This window comes from Anarrhichthys ocellatus, unplaced genomic scaffold (genome assembly GCF_004355925.1).
Source record: "Anarrhichthys ocellatus isolate YVR2014 unplaced genomic scaffold, GSC_Weel_1.0 scaffold9, whole genome shotgun sequence".
Taxonomy (NCBI): domain Eukaryota; kingdom Metazoa; phylum Chordata; class Actinopteri; order Perciformes; family Anarhichadidae; genus Anarrhichthys; species Anarrhichthys ocellatus.
Window position 1 is genome coordinate 1,808,938 of NW_022280039.1, and position 17,506 is coordinate 1,826,443.

General features: G+C 42.6%; 1 protein-coding gene across 1 annotated transcript in view; it reads right to left on the minus strand.

The window, feature by feature from the left end:
- arb2a (ARB2 cotranscriptional regulator A) overlaps window positions 1-17,185 on the minus strand; it is a 142,232-nt gene extending 125,047 nt beyond the window's left edge. Inside the window, exons 1-4 of the mRNA XM_031849059.1 lie at window positions 17,109-17,185; window positions 16,291-16,431; window positions 15,119-15,220; window positions 11,618-11,718 (exon numbers count right to left, since the gene is read on the minus strand). Coding sequence (XP_031704919.1) covers window positions 11,618-11,718; window positions 15,119-15,220; window positions 16,291-16,396 — 309 coding nt within the window. The 5' untranslated portion in view covers window positions 16,397-16,431; window positions 17,109-17,185. The remainder of the gene's footprint in view (window positions 1-11,617; window positions 11,719-15,118; window positions 15,221-16,290; window positions 16,432-17,108) is intronic.
- Window positions 17,186-17,506: the final 321 nt, after the last annotated feature.

Genomic DNA, 17,506 nt, shown 5'->3' on the forward strand with positions numbered 1-17,506 from the left:
TGTGTGTGTGTGTGTGTGTGTGTGTGTGTGTGTGTGTGTGTGTGTGTATCACAGTGCAGTTAGAGTGTTGAGGTTGTAAGTGCCAGGAGAGGAAATCTCCTGTACAAGCGAAGGGCTGATGTAAGTTATGTTTATCCCCGCAGCCACAGCACTAAAGAACCTTGTATACCGAATCATTCCAACCCCAGGCCAAGCCTTTCATGGTTCAGTGACATTAACAACTTTCTTCTCCATTTTCCTTATTTCTTCGTTCCTCCTTTTCTCCTCCCTACACCCTGCTCAGCTGAGAACAGAGAAGCACTTTGTGGAACAGATTTCGATTTTTGATCAGCTGTGAGAGGAAGACAGAGGAGTGGTGATAACAGATGACGGGGCACACTGCGGTGTTGGAGCTATTGTCGCTCTGATGATGTTTCACAAACACGTGCATTGACAGACGCAATGACAGGTGGACAGACCATAGGGCGAGCTGAGCAACATGCTTTCCTGTTCTGTGGTGACATCTCACTTTGGTTGGCTTTTGAAGCATCAGACTTACTAATTCAGGAAACCAAAGGCCAGCGGTGAAGAGCTACAAAGAGAGAGTGGCCAACTGACTGACCCCAAACACAAACAGAGATCAACCAGAGACTGTCACGTCTTGCTGCACAGAGTGGCATGATGCTCAGATCACATGCATGTGGAGAGGGGTGAAATGTTAACAGGTCAACATTAACACATTAAATGTAATAGAGATGGATCATGGGTCAAAACATCCACACAAAGACACAAATCGGCTATTCAACATAACAGCTTTCTTTTAAATGTTAATATAAACCATCAAAAAACTATAAAACTGTACAAAATATGCAGTCTCCAGTTTAAACCAGAGACATTCACAAGCAACTAGTGTGTTTTTGGAGCCAATCAAAAGTGAACGTGCCCGTGTGTAAGACACAGTATATAGAACAGAGGTGAAGTAAAGCTACAGGAAAATAACGCTGAATGTCAAAAAACATCCTGAAAGCAGGAAGCTAGACTCAGTCAAACTAACGAGACAACATTTCTCCAAGTTCCTTAGAGTGAGAAAATCTCTGCCCTCAATGTCGGCATGGCTATTTAAAAAAAAGTAACGGATTAGTACCAAAAAGCGAAAAGTGAGTATTTTTGGCACATACAAATCAAAAGATTTTCATTTGACCACGCTCTGAAATCTCAACCAAGGGACAATTAAATGATCTATATCCGTAAATCACATGTTCCAAACTCCAAACTCTTTTTAAATGGCATGAATCGGCATTTTGAAGCAAAAGAAAGAACAACAAAAGGCCACACACAAATTAGGAGTACTCCAAAAAAAAAAAAGAAGCTTTTGCTCAAGTCAAATGTGAATCCTCATGATAATCATAATATTATCATGCTCTTTCATCCACAAAAAAAACTCAATGCTAACTTGGTTTACTGCTTAAAAGAACAGCATGCAAGAATATCATTAGGCACCAGACAAATATTAGCCTTATGACAGTCAATCAAAGGCCAGCAGACGGACCAAATGAGATGATCGATTCTAGCATTTGACCCTGTGAAGGGGGAGAAAGTGCTAGAGGAGCTAAAACAACCCCACCAAACCTCCAACACCTAATTCACTAAAATGTCAGCCGGTCTGATGAAGACTAAAATGATTCCAGGCCTCAGTATGCTAGTGTTTAATGACATCAATAAGCCTCACAGGAAATTTCATTTGCACTAGGATATTTGTTCAGTGCCTCAGGTGGCTCGAGAACCATCTGATATAGAATAAGGAGAGAGACTGGGGAACAAGAGAAGAGAGAAAAGTGGAAAGAATGCAAGTTTCGCTGTGTAAATGCATTTCCACTGATAAAAGGATACTGTCGATCATGAATAAGAATCTAATATCCAAGCTTGTATACAGACTGTGTGGTCATCTGTATGCTTAAGTTCATAATAAAAACCTGCAGCCAGATTACCTTTGCGGTAAACACAATCCAAAGTAAGAGTTGAAAAAAAGAACAGACTTAGAGCAGAGCCATACAACTCAGAAAAAACAGAGACACATACAAAAACATACACACACACACACACACACACACACACACACACACACACACACACACACACACACACACACACACACACACAACCTCCTTCTGCGTGGGCCTCTAAGGACTATGTCTCAGCAGCTGATCAGTACAATAAGAAAAGCTTCTTTGTCACCTAATTACCAATGTGTTATTAGTGCTTTAATGAAAAGCCTGCAGGAAGCAATGCTGAGTGCCTGCATTGTCGGCATCAGACGATAGGAGAAGCATGAGGAGTGGATTTACCACATAATATAAGACACACAAAGAGAAGGGATGTAAGGGTGGTGAGAGATAGAGAGAGAGATACAAGCTGCCTAAATCAATTCAAATCAATAGGTTTCATGGCCATAAACATGCTTACAATGTCCTTCTTATCTGCTACAAATGTGTAATATCATTCAGGCTGACAAGATATGGGTGCAACACAGGCAGCAACCTCCGGTTCTGCCGAGTGAAGCCAATGCAGAAGTGTCTTAAAACTTGCATTCTCTCTGCTGTCCAGCAGTGCACAACCCCTCCAGTGGCAAAAAGAAGTCCGATTGTATGGAAGTCAATCAGAAAATGACCCTACTTCTCACTTGATTTATTACCTCAGTAAACATTGTAAACATGAGGTTATGGTCTCAATGGCTAGTTTCAAGTCCTCTTTATTACAGCATGATGCTCATTTAGTAAATGATGGTCCCATTTAGAGTAAAATAGACCATAAAGTGGAGTATGCTTTAGGGCGGGCTTACTGTGATTGACAGGTCGCTCCGGCTACCAGAGCCATATATCACGTCTCTACGTCACTCGTCAGCATTCCAAATATGGTAACTTCCTGTTGAAAACAACATGGCGACGGCCATAATCCAAAATGGCGACGGCAAAATCGCCAAACTTGAGGATTCATAACGTCGGTCCACAAATCAATGGGTGACGTCATGATGACTATGTCCACTTCTTATGTACAGCCTATGGTGCAACATTATCTGAAATGTCAATGTAAGATTAAATTCTATCATAAAGAGTGAGGGCCAAAGTCCGAGACTGAACAATTTTCACATCTAAAGACAGAGCAATGGCCATGAGTCACAGTTTACGAAACATTTATAACCCTCACTGACAAAGTCAGCCTTCAATAATGTTAAAAGAGCAAAAACGGGTAAAAGTGGAGTTTCAATCGACCATAGGACAGCCGGGTGATGGTGTATCCTCGAACAACAGCGAGCTTTCTACATGACCGTGAGAGCGGTCGTGGGAGAGTCTGAAGTAGACCTTCTGCGGCTGAGGTCACCTCTGTGTGTGTGTGGTTTGTTTGTGTAGAGGAAGCATTGTGGCGATGAAGCAAGACGAGGGGGATCAGGGAGGAAGGAAGGGACTTAGAGGAGGGCTCAGTGGGAGGAAAGAAGGAAGACAAGAAGGGGGACATGGAGGAGCAATCCCCAGGAGCCAGAAGTTTGTGCCAGCTCCCACTGCATTGAACAGCTGAGAGGACACGGGATGGATGGGAGAGAACAGCACAGTACATGGCCTCGATAAGAGACCTTTAAGTGGGTGGGCTGTGACATCAACTGCTTGCAAACTTCAGGCCATCCCCATACCAATCTCTTCATCACTCTCACTCACACACCAAGCCAAGTTCTTAATGAAGACCATTGTGGCCGCAAGTCGATATGTTTTTAACATAAAAGGTTAAGCTGGTCAACAACAATGAAGAATCTGAGGTAATTGTAGGGGAGGATCTGAAACCAGCACTGGGAGAGGATCGTAAAACATGACCGGATGTCGCTGTAAGTTTCATCAAGAGAGATTTAAGACCAAATGAATAGTGTCATAGTGAAATATAGAATCAAACATACAAATATTTTGAGTTATCAGAAGTCACAGTTACGAAGCTGTTTTAAGGCCTTGTTAGGCCATTAAGCCACAGTGGTTTATCTGATTGAAATATCTCAGAGTAAGTCATGGGCACAAATATACTCAAGACAGCAGCACATACACAAGACACTCATGTACAGACACACACACACACACACACACACACACACACACACACACACACCTCTTGTCTCTGTAGTCCAGAGCTCTCTCCAAAAGCCACTTAACCATAGAAACCAGAGAGCAAGAAGAGGCATCAAAGCTGTTTATATAATGAAACTGAAAAGGCTGTTCCATGCCGTATCACTGACTGCACCCAGGAAAGCATTCCTTCTTCTCCAGAGAATAGAGAGGAAGAAAAAGGAAGAAAAAAAGACAATCCCCCGTCGAACAATGCAGCACAACAGCGGCAGCAAGAGCAAAGCATGCTCAAAGGGAGAGAGACTGTGAAAATGAGAGAGAGCATGAGGCAATAGAAAGGTTGTTTATTTTAAGTCAGCCTTGTGTACCAACAAAAAGTGGTATTAAAATAGAGCCTATTGTTGTGAATTTGTGATCTGTCAGTTCGTGTGGGAAACAGAGAGAAAGAGAGAGAGAGAGAGACTGCTGTAATTCCCATGAGGCCTCTGTCATTCTTCTGTCAGAGGAGAGCGGGCTCTCCAGGGGAAGAGAAAGTTCTCCGACGCAGACTGACAGACATACTGTTTACACTTAGTGTAGATATCCCTCTCTCTCTCCCTCTCACTCCCAGCACTACTCATCCTAATGGCATCGTAATGACCTCCTCAGGTGTTAACTGCGAAGCTGGCGGAGGTCTAATTCAAAGTAAAAAGAACAGTATGCCACCCTGGGTGCCGGCGGTAACAACAGATGCCAGCGATGTAACTCTTAGCCCTCCTGTCTTTTCTCTAACACCCCACTCAAACCCCAGGCCCCAGTCCAATTCCCTTCTCTTTCATCAACTCTAATCCACCTCACTCACTCCCTGCAACCTCTCTTTTTTCCAGACTGTGTCTGCTTCCTCCTTCGTGCTCTCAGCAGAAGCTGCAGCGCAGTGTTTAAGAGTTTTGGGAATGGAGACGTGATGGCAGTCAGTGACTGCGGGCAGACAGCTGTCATTTAAAATCCCTCTTTAGAAAGAACCTATTAGCTTCCTAACAAAATGGTCCTCGACTGGTATGGGACCTCCTGATGCTTTAAGTGCGGTTTGGAGTCTTTTGGCGTCTCCGGGGTTCACACTGTGGGCCTGATACGACACTTCATGAATGGCTCTATAACTCTTTAAAGTCGATTCATATGCTCGTTTGTTAATTAATAACTTAAAAATGGAATTCATCTCTTTTTTGTTAAGTGTCCACTACTTCCTGTGGAAAAACATAAAAACACTGATGTAATAATCGAAAGGCTAAACCTGCATGTACACAAAGACTTCTGCACGGCCACTGGCAGATGATGACATTTGCATTGCAGCGACGTGAATGAATGAATGATTTCAGCGTAATAGATAGTACTGTAAGCTAACTTCACAAGTACACAATCAACGAGCTGGCCACAGACTCACCACAGGTCTTCCTCTCCGATCTGCATTACTCCCCACATATTTTACTACATATATTGTTTGTCCGGAGTCTAGCATCAAATTAAATGTAGATGATATTGTAATGTATGCATATTGTAGCGGTATAACACAAGTTACCATGAACTCAATTAATAATATAATATAAGAAAGAAAATTAAAACTATTTGGCCATTCTCCTCAGTATTTTGCTCAAGGGCACTTCAGCAGGGCCTTAAACGTTGGCCAGCTGGTCACTGCTATGACAACGCCCAGCATCCATAATGTGGAAACAGAGGGAGACAGGAAGAGAAAAAAAAATAACAGAGCGACAGCAGAAAGTGCAAGAAACAGAAGAAGAGAGAGAGAGAGAGAGAGACGAAGAGACAGGGAGAAAAGGAGAGAGAGACGGCTTTCTAATTCAGCCATCTGGCTAGCTTTACTTCATTATAATATTCTGACGCTGTGTGTGTGTGGCTCCCATTCCACAGATGCAGGCAGAGCAGAGCAGAATCCCCATTTATTAACAGCTTAATAGAGCTCCATCTGGGCCAGACCCTATGCTTGTCTTCTATCAGAGAGATTCATCACCGAATCACAGGAATTAGACTACAACTGACACCTACACAGGCTGAGGTGACCCCGCTGCACGGAGCAACACTGCGCAGATAGTGTGCACTACAGCTGTAATGCGGCCATTAAGATAACAGCCGGAGCCATGGATGGAAAATGTCACCACACCAACAGAAGTCTGTGAGTTCTTAAGTCTGTGTTTGAGCACTATTTTAGTTTGAATACAACAAACCAGAATTGAAAAGAACACAATAAAGAATATATTACACCAATACTTCTTACAATTTACAAACTGGGGTAAGTAGAAACACCAGAGAATAAGTCGGTGCTTAAACTCTTTATAGAGTGCATTCAGGACATAAAGGGATATTTCAGTTGCACTTCAGATTTGTCCTACTTATCCAGAGACAGACAACAATGGATGCCCTTTTGTATGCTATTGCCATACCTTCAGACTACATAAACAGACATAAAAAGGCATCAGCGAGCGAGCTGACTCTGGGTAAGAGAAAGAAACAGTACACCGTACTCTCAACAGTAAATTCAAACAGTTGAATTTGTGTGATTTTGATTTATTGATCTTTTCTATTCCCTTTTCCTCAACCTGCCTTGATCTCTTCTATAATGCATAATTTCCAACATTTGCTCCATTTAGCCTATGATTTTATGTAGTTTTTTGGCTGATTTATGTAATCAAAAGCATGTGCTATGAGTTGCCATCTTTATGTATGTACACCTTCACAGTCATTCTGTCAGTTCAACGTTGAACAGATACCCCCTCGTCCTCTCTATTTATGTCTCTTTCTAGTGGTTGCAATGGCTTGCATGTCTTTATAGGTTAGATTTTTCTTTTGTGCACCTTAACATTCAATCTCAATTTCTACTGACTCAAGTTTGTTAATGATTCTTATTGCATTAATAATAGAACTGGCAAACAAATTAGGCGGCAGCCTAACTTAATGGGTAATAGTTTTTTCTCAGGCGTTTAGCTGCAGCACACATGCTCATGGACACATTTGCCCTTAACTTATATGTACAGACATATAGTCCATAGTACCCGAAACAAAGTTGACCAGTGCAGCTTCTCGGAAAAAGAAATATTCTTGAAGGAGTAAAAAAATTATTCACTGCTGTTGTGCTCAACCCAAATTTTGTTCCCATCTCTTTCTTTTCTGTCTTTCTTGGAGGCCATCACACCAACATCCTCGCTCTCCCTCTCTCTCTGTCCCTCCATTCAGACGAGGCTGAAGTGCAAATTGGACATCTGGTGCTGTGATGTGTCTGACAATACAGCCTCTACCCCCAAAGCCCCCTCACACATGTACACAGACACACAAAACAAGACAGGACCGTGAGGATATAAAAACACTGAGGGGAAGAAAGGAGGGAGAGATGGACAGAGGAAAGGCAAGGCAGATGTGTTCAGTAACTTTCAACAGTTCAAAGTGCTTTACATGAGGCATAAAGGTACTAAGACAAGATGTAAAAGAACCACAAGTCAATGTAAAAAGACAATATAAAAAGGACACGGTAAATAGGACTCAAAAGGATTAAAACAAAGTAGAATAAAAGATTAACGTAAGCTGAAATAGAACAAGACGGTAAACAGTAGAACAACACATTTCAGTGAGTGAATAGTCGAGAGGAGGAGACTTTTTTGGGAGTTTTTTTTTCCAGATATATGCTGCATAAAGACTGAATGCTGCTTCACCATGAAATGCATTTATTTAGGCAGCAGTAGAATTTAACTGCGCAACAGATGCTAGCATTGACAACAAGCTCGGCAACGGCAAATTCATTCTCCATGTTTAAATAACAACTTATTAGAGGAGGCTTGTTTTTTTTTTTTTCCGGAAAAGGGTCACGTGATAGAGGCCTGATGCGACATGGATTATAAGACCCAGTAAAGGAAGCGGACGGAGTGTCTGTGTCACTGTTTTCAAAGGTGTCTGTGGTTAAAATACAACTAAAACGGCTTTAGCAGCGTTTTCGATCGTCCCTGCTCTAGGGGGTCTAAAACGCCGGAGTTGTGTGGATGCTAGGTGTAAAGCAAAGGTTAGACGTTTTGGAACGAAAACCATGCAGTGTGGATGTAGCCGGAGGCCTGAGACCCATATTTAGCTATAGATCGGTGGAAGTGCACTCCTTCCCCACAGTAGCTCTCCGTTAGACGCCCTGTCGTCAAGCAGCGCCAAGAACAGATTGAAGTTATGAATACAGTTGATCCCTGTCAGACCGCAGGTTTTGCTGAGCCATGTGTTGAGTCCTACGAGTCTGCTGAACCTGTCGACCTATTAACAGTTGGTGCTGGTGAACTAATAAAAAGACTGGGATTTCAGGTTGTCCAGAGAGGGCTGGCACGCTTCGTAATACTCTCACGTTCAAACTTAGCAGCAGCCATCTCCACTTCATCATTTCTGGCTTCATTTCGTTGAGTCTTGGGAAACGTTATGGTGTCAATGAGAGATAGCTGTCCAGTTGAGTTGTCGAGTTGAGGTCTGATGAGCTAACTCCCCGACGGAAGACATTGGTAGAGTGTCGTGACTTCACAAGACTTATTAAACACAAATATCCTTGTCTCCAGTTATGAATACAGTTTACTGTTTACGGCACTTTACTGACACTTTATAACACTTCTGTGCACATCAGTTCTGTTTGGGTCACGTTAACGTTGTGGGTAGCAGAAGACAGTTCAAAGTAGATTATGACAACCCAGAGTTCTCATAAATCATCCTGTGAATGGTTTAGTTGTAATAGGACACCTTCTTAAAGTTTTAGCATTTGGAGATAAGTACAAAAAAGTAGCAAAAATGGAGAGCAGGTGAGAAAAGTGTCTGCACTGTAGCAAAGCAGGAAGCCGCCATCAGTCCTCCAGAGGAATGGAGGAAGGAAGGGAGAGAAAAGAACGTGATTTAACATTAGGGGGCAATGATGATACCATTCTATTCACACTGCCGGGGACCAACACATGAGCCCACGGCCTTGTGCCATCTTACGCAGCTCTCAGGCTGAATTGTCGCTAGTTCTCGGACCGTCTCAGGTGGCAGGTTGATAGAGGGCAGGCATTTGGGTGTGCTGTGAAGTGATGTTGGCCCATAACAAGCCTGTCTGCATTGGCGCTTATTCTACATTCCACATCATATGTTTTATATATATATATATATATATATATATATATATATATATATAGAAAGAAAGAGAGGGAGTGAGTTGAGAATTACATTTACCCTCATGACATCTGACAAACTCTCATCCTGCTTGATGCAGAAATGAAGGAATTCAAGCACTAATACATCTGGATGTGTCGGCCAGACGGACACAGAAATAAGCACGCCTGTGTGACACACGCGCTTAAACACGCACATACAGGGGCTGACTAAGCAGCACAACCCACTTTAACAACCAAAGGCATACAATTCAGTGGCTGAGTCTATTTATAATGGAGCATATTTCTTACCAGCAAAAAACAATGCATTTGTACTTGCAAAGCTGTATGAGAGAGGTACAATATTCATTTTCTTGAATCATCTGTGGCCTAAAAACAACAGACAGATAATACTGCTTATTCAGGTAGTGCTCCTTTCTTCTCAGCCAGTTAATCTCCCGCAGCACAACTCACACAGTATCCGTCCTCATTAAACAAGCTTGTATCAACACTGATTGACACCGTTTCCTTTTTTTCTTCTCTAAAGAAGGTTCTACTGTCATTTCTTTTAATCACAAGATGAATAAAATTTGCATACATCCTGCTTGATGTTTATTTATTTCCTCCAAATGTTCGGCCCCCCTCCGATGCCCGAGTTCAGCTAGTTTAAATGTCTGTGTGTTCTTTCAGGGCCTCTTCTTGCATGCTACCAAATGTTTGTTTCTACATCCTTTTCAGATGCTGGATAGTGACTGAGCAGGCAAAAGAAAAGAGGGGGAAAAGCCTTCACAGAAGGCTGGCTCTCAAAGGAGCTCCTGTATACCTGCATTAGAAATAATAAAAACACTCAGGTAATCCCACAAACGGGTCTATCACTTTGCTTTGAACTTCAAAGAACACACACAATTAAAAGCAACATAGCAGGGGATGCAAAAAAAAAAAAACTGATTACAAAAGAACATTTGTCTCATTATCTTAATGCATGTTGCATGTGGTGGTGCTGTGGGAGGGAATTAGAGGCAAACTTTAGGATGTTTGGATATATGGTGACGCTGTTGGCCGACCACAAAACTTCATAAGAGCACCAAGGAACTGTGGCAAAAATGTATCGACGGGATTTTAAGACTGTAGGTATTCCGTGGCATAAAAGTTCAAAAGTAGTTTTTAGTGTGTGTCCATGCTGTCGTGTGCCATTCACACCAGTCCTGCCTGCGTCAGTAACTGTAAAGTCTCTAATGTGTGTTGGCGTCTGCATGTTGCACAATCATGGAAAACTGTGGAGACAGTTGTTGATTCTCTTCTGCACATGTTTTGTCAGGCCTGAAGCATCCATCAGAGCAATACAGACAGACCTCCAGTACTGTGTGCATCCCAGGCAGGTTGTTTATCCTCATCGTGACATCTCGTCCCTTCTTAGTGTCTCATAAGGCTTGGTAGAGGACTTTCATCTGGTGAGGGGGTTGGGGGTCCCAGGTTCAGTCTCAGGCCCATGTTCAGATTTCACATCTCCTTTAGGCTCTCAGAATCAGTAGATGTCAAGTTCAGATTTCGAAATTTGACCACAAACTCAACTCATGTCTCAGCTAAGCTGACTAGTAGGTGACTAGGGTGAAATCCATTGTGCTCATCTGCCTCAGCAGACCCGAGGCCTGGACCACAAGACACGCCTCGGTTGAAGCCATTCTTCGGTACTGGCATTTAAGGCGTTAAAAGGAAAGTCACATTGCCATTCATCCAGTATGTAAGAATGCGTAAGAGATCCACAGCCCCCCTTTTACACACACATTTTACTGAGTAGAGGGTGTGGCAATTTAACATGACCACATCATGTTTGAAAAAGAGCTGTAAGAGTCACATGAGCCACGTTTCCACCAAGCAGTCCACTTCAGTTTTCTTTGTTGAACATTTGGTTATTTTCACGTTTCCATTAGCAAAAGTTGTGGGCAGCACCTGGTACTTTTTCTGGTACCACAAGGTTCCAAGCAAGCTGAGCCGATACTAGAAGGTGGAATCAAAACACTGCAGGACACTGATTGATCAGAGAATGTGTGACACGGGACATCCTGCACAAACCCGCCATTTTTTAATTGCCAAGATATCGACAATAGTGAATGCAATTCACTGTAACTCACTTGACCCAGATCATTTTCTTGCAGAACTGGGAGAATTCGTTGGCAAACACGATTGCCATATTCACTCTGCTTTTCACCGATATAAGTAAACCATGTCGCAGGTTCCATGTGTGATAAGGGCTACTGGGCCATGTATGTCTGCTCTACAACTACTTAACAACCATTGTCACATCTTGAAATGCCGCGTTACAAAAACTGGTTAAGACAGAAAATCATAATAGACCCAGTAGAACGTGGATGGCCTGAAGGAAGCTTAGAAGAAATGTGTTACCTCTCCAAGAGCTTCATAGCGTTTCTGGTTCCAGCGGTGGAGATCCTCTCTGGCATTGAATACAAAGGGCTCTCCTGTTTTTATATGTCTGAGCTGGCCATCTGTGGGAGAAAGATAGAATGAAAGCAGTTAAAAACACACATCTGTACTGATAATGGATACCTGTGTGTGTGTGTGTGTGTGTGTGTGTGTGTGTAAATAGTGGATGGATCACTATTTCTGACTGGACCTGCAAAATACCTTTATCTGTCAAATTAAGCAAATTAAGCTTGACCTCTTTCTATCACTTGTTTTATTCTCTCTCTTTTTGTCTGATGGTCCTTTCACGTCCTCCCTTCCTCACCCACCCCCATCTGGCAGGTATAAGGCCGGTGGATAAAGCAACGTTCTTCCAGTCACGACTCCAACGGCCTTCTGGATAGTCTGGCAGGCCAGCGCTGGACAGCTGGTATGGCAAAAATTGTCTTTCCCTCTCTCCCTCTTTTCGCCAGTCTAAAAGCCTCTCCCCTTCCTCTTTAACTGTGTCAATCTTTTTCTCCCTTTCCTTCCTAGCTCACTCTGGCTACAGGCCACAGGTCTGTCCCTGTCTTTTCCACCTGAAATCCCCGAGAGCAAAGACTAAAGGAGGTGTGAAAATGGTTCTCAGGGTGGTTTTTTTGAGTGAGAGAAAGGTGGCCTGGCACGCATTAGCCACAACAACAACTGCTCCTTGCAATTCCTTTGAGAACGCTGTCTGGGCATCAGCCAATCACCCTAACCAGCACAGCTCTCTCACACACACACACACACACACACACACACCAGCAGCTCGAGCCAGGAGGACCAGGTGTGGTCAAACAGTATCACGAGGCATAAGTATGCGTTTGTAAATTGTTGCAAGAGTGCAGTGTTGCCATTACAACACATGAGAATTGACTGAGAAGAAACAAAAGCTTTTCGGGACCATGTTTAAGTGAATTATTATAATACACGGGAAACAGGGGAGTTTTATTTTGTATAAAACAGTCATAAGACGGGAAGATGCTGTTCAGAAATGGTGCTACTTTTTTCTTAATAAACAATTACCCTCGTGTGGCTGTGGAACCACTATACGTTTATACCTTAGCTATGAGCCCATCGATCCTGCCGTTGACACTACAACACAATAAAACACTAAACAGTGTTAAATTTAATTTTGACCTTTATGACTGCAGAATTTGTAAGAGCTAAACCACTGAAAAGCACACATACTTAACCCAAATAGCCAGGGGGCTCTCATACTTTCTCAATTATTGCACAACGTGAAGAAACCCATCTCAGATATAAATAAATATAATATCTTTCCAAGATAAAAGAATGCATAAGCACTTTTCTCATCTCCTTCTAAATTGCCACCATTTTCAACCCTCTATCAATGTGATAAATCTTGCATTGCTAACACACTGTGTATTACAGAACGTGCGTTCATGGTTAGACGTTAGACAACGTGTAATCCTGGTACTACTTTTGTCATCATGTTGCATTAAAAAGGAGACGACGAGCACCTGAGAGGTAGAGCAGGAGACGAGTGAGAAGTTAGGATGAACAGAGTGTGCACAAAAAGTACCTTGAAGAAAATCAATTATGCATTCATGGAGGGGTGAGGATCTAAACACTACTGCCTAAGAGAAGGAAGAGACGAGCTATAATGAAATCCCACTGTAAGAAAGGCGTGTGTGTGTCTGTGTGCATGAGGGAGGGAGAGATGAAGTGTGTGTGAATGTGAGCTGGGGGGGGTGGAGGGTTGATCAGCTCCATTGCCTCCCCCAACACATCCTCTCAGAGGAATAACGTTTTCTCAACTTTTCTCCTCTTTTCTGTCATAATTAGCATTCTGTTCTCAATTTGGCCGCTTAATTAGGTGTACATAACCTTGGATTTCCAGTAATGGAAAACTGGAGGGCTAGCGAGATGAAGCCATCATCTTCAGTGATTAAGATACCTGCAAACTATTGTACACAGCCTCGTCTGTATTCACATCATTACATGGTCAAATTAACATTTTTGTTCCACCTGTCTTGTAGCCTGGGTGTAGCTATAGAAATGCCTGCAAGCCACAGCTACTGTGAAATGCTATCCTTCCAAAACAGGCCTGAGTGGAAATTGACAAGACATACAGATTGGGTATGGGTGTGTGTGTGTGTGTGTGTGTGTGTGTGTGTGTGTGTGTGTGTGTGAGGGTACGCTGTGTTTCGGGTGGGTATTTTGAGCGGGGCAGGGGCAGAAATAGAGAGATACAGACGGAGGGAGAAAAAGAAGAACAGGGGAGAGAGGAGGGTGAGGGAGAAGAGATGGAGAGTCTCTGAATGTGTTCATCCCTCCATGGGAGACTGAGCTGGGACTTGAGGGTGGGGTTTGGGGGGTGGCGGATGGGGGAGGGGGGGGTAAGTCTCCGTGTCTCTGTTCTTAGGCACAGCGAGGTTATGCAAATGCTCCGTCAGGCGGAGGGCAAGGCTGAGTAGGTTACTGACGGGCCGTAGAGTACACAACATGTCCCCCACTCAGCCAGCCAGACAGCCAGCAGAGACACTGACAGAGAACAGAGGGGGTGAGGAGAGAGGGAGAGAGAGGGGCTACAGGGGATTACTAAGAGTCAAAACCACCACCCCCTTTCCAACTCTTTCTCCTTCTCTCCACCTGGTTTGATTAAAGCGAGCCAAGAGAATTCTAAAGAGACTTTTATATCATCTGGACCCACAGCACTCTGGGACCAGCTCTGCTCTTTCCTGTCACTAATAACTGACACACACCTTTACACCCAAAATGTCCCAGGTGACAGTTTTAGGTCATTAATTCAAAAACGGCCATCACACTGAGCAGAGCTGTAATTACACACAGTTTATGTTAAAGCTGTCTTAGTTTTATAAGGGATTATGGTAATGTTGCTTTTATGTCAACTTCCCAGCAGCTTTAATATGAATCAAGTGGAAGCAACTAACTCTGTAGGCCAGAGGTTCTCAACCTCGGGGTCGGGACCCATCCAGTGGTCACAAGATTAATCTGAGGGGGTCACAAGACGATAAAATGGGGACTAAAGGAATGAACAAGCATTGTTCTGCTACTCATTCAATTTTTGCCTTTTTTAAAATACAGGATGGTTTTTACTGACTAACAACTATTCAAATGAAAAAAATCTAAGACGTTTCAAAAGGGAAACTCACTCTTTGGTGGACATATTCAAGCTGTGACAAGGGGTTCCTTCATTCTTAGGGGTCACAGGCCTAACGGGTTGGGAACCACTGTTATGGACGACATGTTATGTATCGACAATAAGCCCATTTTATTAGGTTATGTGTCCTGCAGTTTATATCTAGAACACATGACAGAGCCAAGATCTACCTCTCTATTCACCCGAGCTGAAGTATTGTACTTGAACTGTCAGCAGTGTTGTTCTGTTCACTTAGAGTATATGGGATTTGGTGGGATTTTTTTTTGTTAGAGAGGAAGACTTTGTGTGCTTTGAAGACCAAAATATGCACTTACATTCGTTGAAGGCATATTCAAACTCCTCCAGTGTTTTGGGGAAAGTGAAAGGAGGTTCATCTTTCTTCATCAGTTCATCCAAGTCTATTCTCGACAGCAAATCTGAGGAGAAAGAGAAGAGATAAGATCAAAGGTGAGCAAAAAATTGTGACAATAGCTGCTTTCCTTTCAAAGAATATCAAAGTCAAAATGTCATGTCATTATCTCAATCACAACATCATAACCTGAGAATATCTAGCAACATCACCTACAGTACAATGTGATTATGTCTCCCTATTGGGTTAAGTTATGAAGTGACAGCAACGGCTGCGCCAAAGTCCTCTACTCGCTTTCTTGAACGTTTAAACTAAGCTTTTTAATCATCCTCAAGTGGCGTAGCAGGTGGAAAAGATGAATATTCTCATCAAATAATTACAATTACTGACAATTTTCACACAAACTGATCTGCAGTACATGTGTTTGCCTCAAGGTTAAGTGGATTATTTGCTGTCTCATGTTATCTACTCTTGGGGTTCGGGTTAATAAAGCTAAATATGAATTGGTAAGTAGCGCTTTAAGGTCATGGGACAAAATAATTTAAGATTCCATTCAGAGTCAGATAGGCCACATACATTTTAAAGGCATTCAGTCACAAATCAGCTCAAGAGGCACACTCCTTTATGGCAGTATGAGACAAGTGTTTCTGCCACATGTATTCAAGTGTGACTTGGGCAAAATATTTTGGAATTTCACATTTCCATAATGCCATCTATCGTTAAACTTTAGTATTGTGTAAATCCTTACAGGAACTGCACCTTCGTTTTGGTAGTTTTCGAGGGGGACAGGTGGGCTGGATATCACCAGTGTTATGAGATCACTGTTGATTTGAATTTTGAAGTCAGACGTGATAAAAACATCACTTGGGTCAAAACAGCAGGCCTTTCTCGGAGAGTCTGTTTACATTTAGAAACACATTTGTGTTGTTGTTCGAGATGATGCAGGTGTTAGCGAAGAAATAATGAGATCAAAAAATGGATGAAACTAAGACTAGCAACATGTTGAAATCTCAGCAAAGTGTACGTGGCCACAAAGGTTGTAGTCCCATTCTTGTTTCTTGTCCTTTGAAAAAATAAAAAATAAAAAATAAAAAATTTTCAGTATAGTTGCTTTTCAGATTGCCCTTTCACATTTACCTTTGAGTGCAGTAGTTTTCTCTCTGTCCTCCTGGCCAGCTATCTGGGCCATAGTGATCCACAATATGTACAGCTCAGGTATGGCAGCACAAAGATGAGAGAGCATGGGTCCTCCTGTCCCAAAGATCACTCAGATGCATCCTGTCACATGTAGGAATTGAAAATGAGAACAATAACAACTACACATCATCCTGCTGGAGCACATGTAATGTGTTACGTCATACTCTAACACGTCTGTACCTGCTAAATAATGAATTCCTTCTTAAATTTACCACAGAATAAATAGGAAATTGCCTCAAGGTGGCAGTTAGCCAAACATAACACACCACTGTTGGATCCTACACTCCTGCACGCGCTTCAAGCGTGTAGCTCACTGAATTAAACGGAGCAGGGGTCAGTCACACAGCAATAACACACTGCGTAAATAACTATTTGTCAACATTACTGCTATGAAACATGTAACTGTTAGCACCTGAATTAATTATGCAAACACCAGCAAAGTTATTCTTGCTTTAAAAGCACGCTGGAGGCAGTAAAAGACGCTCATTTACACACGCTTATCGTCCTCGGGCTGCTCTGTCAGTCTCTCAACCACAGTCAACACATGTTCAATGTGTCGTACTGTTGCAAACAACTCCCCGGAATGTGAGCAGTCGCTCTACTTGGAGCCACTGCACGCGGGTAACGTCACAGTGAGACATTCGTGCTTTTATTTCACTTTTTTTTTTTTTTTTCAGCCAAACAAAACACGCATTTCGGAGAGGAGCAGCTGTTTGCAGTAGATGCATGCATGCATGCTTTTTGTTCGACTCACGCACCATCAGTATATGCGACAGTCCAGTTGTTGCTGCTTCCTTGATATTTCTAAAACAGGAAGGACTCTGAGCTGTTAAGCGCGTGGAGAACGTGAAGCTTCCGGGTTACCGGGGCAACGGACTGGAAGGGATATTTAAAGAGACAGTAGCACGGCAGCTGCTCGTGTTTATACAGATGTTTTCTCCTGTGTTGAGATTTCTACCAAACGGCTTCGTCTACTTTTCAGTCTGCTACATTTAATTCACAGCTAACCTTACTGCATACTTTTTAGATGGTCTAAATATTTTGAAAATAAATGTTTTACATGTAGAAAATAAATTATGATGAATTGTTTTAGATCACACTACACCATATAAAGTTGTTTACATTTTCGTAACAGGTATTTACTGGTAATATTTTC